The sequence below is a fragment of the Lonchura striata genome, chromosome 5, assembly GCF_046129695.1.
Source record: "Lonchura striata isolate bLonStr1 chromosome 5, bLonStr1.mat, whole genome shotgun sequence".
NCBI lineage: Eukaryota > Metazoa > Chordata > Aves > Passeriformes > Estrildidae > Lonchura > Lonchura striata.
The window spans coordinates 23,705,732-23,710,036 of record NC_134607.1 but is presented as its reverse complement, the minus strand read 5'-3'; the positions used below and the strand labels follow the sequence as shown (position 1 = coordinate 23,710,036).

At 51.6% G+C, this 4,305-nt stretch overlaps 1 protein-coding gene across 2 annotated transcripts in view; it reads left to right on the top strand.

The window, feature by feature from the left end:
• The first annotated feature begins 1,663 nt into the window (after positions 1 to 1,663).
• Positions 1,664 to 4,305, top strand: part of TMEM184B (transmembrane protein 184B) — a 30,905-nt gene continuing 28,263 nt past the window's right edge. Inside the window, exon 1 of one of the 2 annotated variants that reach the window (XM_021554080.2) lies at positions 1,664 to 1,774. In XM_021554080.2, the coding sequence (XP_021409755.1) occupies positions 1,772 to 1,774 (3 nt within the window). In that variant the 5' untranslated portion in view covers positions 1,664 to 1,771. The remainder of the gene's footprint in view (positions 1,775 to 4,305) is intronic. The other variant, XM_021554079.3, reaches the window with a different exon arrangement.

The window sequence follows — 4,305 nt, the reverse complement described above, 5'->3', positions numbered from 1 at the left end:
CACCAGCATCTGTCATTTCTTCCTTTAATGGCCCTGGCATCTTTTCTGGGAGTCACATCTTAAATCACAGGAGGCATGGTGTTGCAGCTGAATCTGTTTCTGAATTCCAGGAACAAGTTTGATCAGAATTACTGGAAAAAAAGGCACAGGACTGGAGTGCCTAAAAATAAACCTGAGCTGATCTCTGCAGTTGCAGCCTTGGAACAGGCGAGAGTTATGTGAAATCTGATTCAGGATCTCTTGGTTCCTGGATCTGAGCCTCTGGCATCCCATGTGTCTGGCCTTGAGGAGGAGAGAGGCATGGGCCTTTCCACACCCTTGGCTTTGGGTGTGTGCTGACTTCGACAGATGTGGACCCTGGATTTTGTGGTTTTTGCTTTCTTCCAACTTAAGTCCTGAAGGAGAGGAGCACAGGGCACTTGACAACAGCACAGTGCCTGATGCAAACAGACTGAACTCTGTGATGTGCCACCTGCTGCTTTAGTGTCTGGTGGTGTGGTTTGTTTGGGTTTCTCTTCCTTTGGTTGTCTGACCAGTCTGGCAGTAAAATATTAAATTTTAATACTGATTTATTTCTAAATCGCTGCTCCTATAGCTACACATCCCTGCATTATCCTGATGAGAGGCCTGTTTCTTCCAGGCTCTGTCAAACCCTTGAAACTTATTTTCAGAAACACCTGCTGAGAATAAATGGTGGATCTTGGTGACTTTGCAAATCCTTTCCAAGCCTGTTCTCCGCCAGCTGGCCAGGAAGAGCTGTTCCTTTGTTTCCCTGCTGCATGGGTCTTCCAGCTCCAGGGATGAGTGTAGAAAGGATGGGAAGAAGAAGGGGTATGGGAACTATCCAGGGCTGTGTGATATTCTGCAATTACCTCTATCCTGCAGTTGCCCTGCCTCCATTTTGAGTGTGCTTTTGCTGGATCAGAATGAAACTGGACTTTTTCTGTTGTAGATCCTGTTTTCTGTGAGAAAGGGGAACGTTTCCTGTGTATAAAACAGCACTGCCATCCCTGCAGCGGGGTGGAGGCAGCAGAGCTGTGATCAGGCAGGGTCCAGGGGCTATGGGGGTATTTTGGGCAGGAGTTCTGGCCTGGGACAGAGTGGGAATATGCCTCCACTTTGGGGCATGTGTGGTAGGAGCTCCATATCTGATTCAAGATGGGCAAGGGGACTTCTAATGCAGCAGGAGAAAAGGAGAAAACCATCAACCCTATCGCGGGTAGGATGTCACCTCCTTTTGCTAACACGGTCCTATTAAACTAGGGTGTGGTGCGTTTGCTTGCTTTCTTCCTTCGGCTTTTGTGGTGCTTTGGTTTTTTTTTAGGACTCCGAGTGCCACGTTCGGACTTGAGTGGAAGCACGGCCTTGCTTTCCACACTTCTCCGTGTGTTTGTTTCCCTCGGGGTTTGGGGGGAATCTGCCTGAGGGAGGCTGTTCTGAGGCCAGCGCTGCCTTTGGCCGGCCGGGCGAGCAGAGCCGCCGGCCCGCCCGGCTGCGGAGCAACACCGCCTCACCCGCCGCGGCGGCGCTGCCCCTTTAAGAGAGGAGCGGTGACGTCACCCTGCTCCCCCTCCCGCGCGGGCAGTGGGCGGCGCGCGCGGCGCCGTGCGCAGGCGCGGAGGGAGGGCCGGGCCGGGCCCGGCGTCGCCATGGGCTCCTGAGGCCTCCGCGCCCCCGCGCCGGTGCCGGCGCCGCCCGCGGGGCAGCGGGCAGGGCCCGACCCGACCCCTCCTCGCCCCACCGGGCTGGGCCGCGCCCGCCCGCCCGCTGCATGGTAAGACGTGGCGGGGGCGGCTGCGGGTGCGCGGGGCGGGCCGGGCCGGAGTAGCCGCGCTGGCGTGGGGGTGGCTCGTTGAGGCGCCCACCAACTCACCTTGCGCCCCACGTCGGCCCGGTGTGGTCGCTATTCCCGCTCCCCCGCAGTTCCTCCTCCCGTTCCCCGGCGTGACCTGCGCCACTCCCCGCGTCCCCACTCAGCCCTCCGCCCCGTTTCCCCCGCCCGGTGTGCGCCCCCTCCTCCTCAGGGCTGCCCCCGCCATTCCCCCTCCGCGCACATCCCTCCCGCATGGCCTCCATACCAGCGCACACACCGCGCACCCCCGCCTCTACCCACAGCCTCCCAGTGCAGCCCACCTCATTCCTTCCTCTCCCTCCTTCCTCAAAACCTGTCCTTGCTGCAGCTGTTCGGCTCTCCCTGTGCATGCACACGCACCAGCGCAGCCCCCTCGTTCCCCGGGGCTGTCACGCTCTTTGGTGCCGTTGGGTGCGTGTCCCTGTCTGCACGTTTGTGTCTGGTCCTGGGTGGGCTGGCAGCTCAGTAGACTGCAGTAACGTGATGGGCACCGGGTTTGTGTTTGTTGGGTTTCCTTTGGTTCGGTCTGGTTGGACTGACAGACGCCTCGTGCATGTGCTGGTGTGGTAGGTGTGCCAGGAGGCTGTTACTGTGCCTGTGTTCTCTTCCACTGCAGGTGAGTTGTGGTGGGTCTTGTTCAGATGCTCATGGTGTCTCGAAATCTCAATTGCTCTGTAAGGGCTAAATTCAGCCTTGGCAGCTGCAGTGTGTAGTAGAAGGGCTTTGGAAGAATGTGTGCGTGACTGAGTTCTGATAAATTGTGGAAAGGGACTAGAGTGATTTCAGGGACAGCCCTATGAAAGCTGCCTGGAACATTCTGAAGCTGTCAAGAGTGGGTGGAGGAGGAGGAGGAGTGGGAAATCTACGGGAAATAGTGAAGATGGCTCCTGCTTACAGAAGTTTCAAATTGTTCTTGCCATGTAAGGAGCTTGAACAGGGGTAATTATTGAAGACATAAAGACAGGTTTCCCCAGAGAGAAGACTGTTTACCTCTGTTAAAGATAAAAATAGAAGACATTGATCAATAATAGAGCAAAGACTAATAGGGTGGATAGAAATGGCTTTCCTATCCTGCAGAAAAAAAAAAAAAAAACAATCAATGAAAATGTAATAGAGCATACATCCCACTAACAAAGATTTGGCTCTTTTAATAAAGCAGTTAACTGTGCCTTTGAACTTGTGTTGCTGGACATTACCCTTTGGTCTAAGAGCTTAGCAGCCTCCCTAAAAGGGAACACAGACTTCTCTAGAAATGTTTGTGTTATTCAGGTTTCTAATACTAAAGGTTTGTATTTGTGTGATACTGTTGGCAAAAAAATAAACTCTCATGCTTTTTAGGATGTTGGTAAATGCTAGAGGTTTTGCCAGAGCTTTTCTTATGGAGGAAGTATTTCAGAAAGGCCTGCTTCAGGCTTTCTTTTCATCATTGTCCCCAAGAAAATGGGCTTCAAAGCTGCTCTGGTCACAGGGAGCAGGTTAGGTCATTAACCATATTAACTGTCATTGGTACAGTTGTGCTGTAAACCTTAGGTGTCATGGAAGCAGCAGGTGGGTGTCTGTGCATCTGGAGCAGGAGTGATTTGGTCTTGCTGCAAAATGATTGGGAAGCCTTACTAGTGAAGTCAGCATGTCTGACCAGCTTGGTGGTGTGGGCAGATGTTTTTCTTTGTGATCTGCTCAGGGCTCTACAATCAGTTCAGAGCACTGAACAGGTTGTGTTTTGGAGATGTGGAGCAAGGGGATGAGCCAACCACTCCCAACCACTGGGCACCTTTTGGACTTCAGTTTGTCTGTCTCCTTAGGACACGTGGCAGTCAAAAGGGGAAGGTTCTTAGATAAACTGGTCAGAAAATGAAGTTCAGTGTGACTGGCTGGTTTGGCATAACAGAAGCATTCTGAGCTGTCTGGTCTCTAACCATTTGACAGAATCCAGCTAGAAATCTGCCTTGTTTTCTGTCAGCTTCTTTGCCTGTTTGCTGGTAGCAGGCTGGGAGGTGAGCTTTTGCAGCTGTGGGACTAGGGTTCTTTTCTTCTCATGGATAAAGGAAGGAGGGGTGGGTGGGTTTTTTTCCCTTGCACAAAATAACTTTTAAAACACCTCCTTCCCCCTCAAAAAAGGTGGTCCCTTTTTCTATCCGGTTCTACTGCTGCATAAACTAAAACATCTAATAATCATGTTTTGGTGTAAGATGACAACCTTTTAATTTATCCTTCATTCCTTCTCTCTTCCTGTTTTGGTTTCGTTTTTAATTGGCTTATGTTTACATTGAGGGAGATAAATTGTTACCTGCTTCTTCTAGCAGCAGCAGAAGTGCCTGTTTAATTTTCTCGAAGCTCCAAGCATATCTTTGAGCTCTTGCAGCAATGTCTGGTAGAAGCAGTGAATTCCTCAGGACATGTTTGTTGTTTAGGTTCTAGCTGCTTCAAGAATCCAGTGTTGTATTTAATGAAGT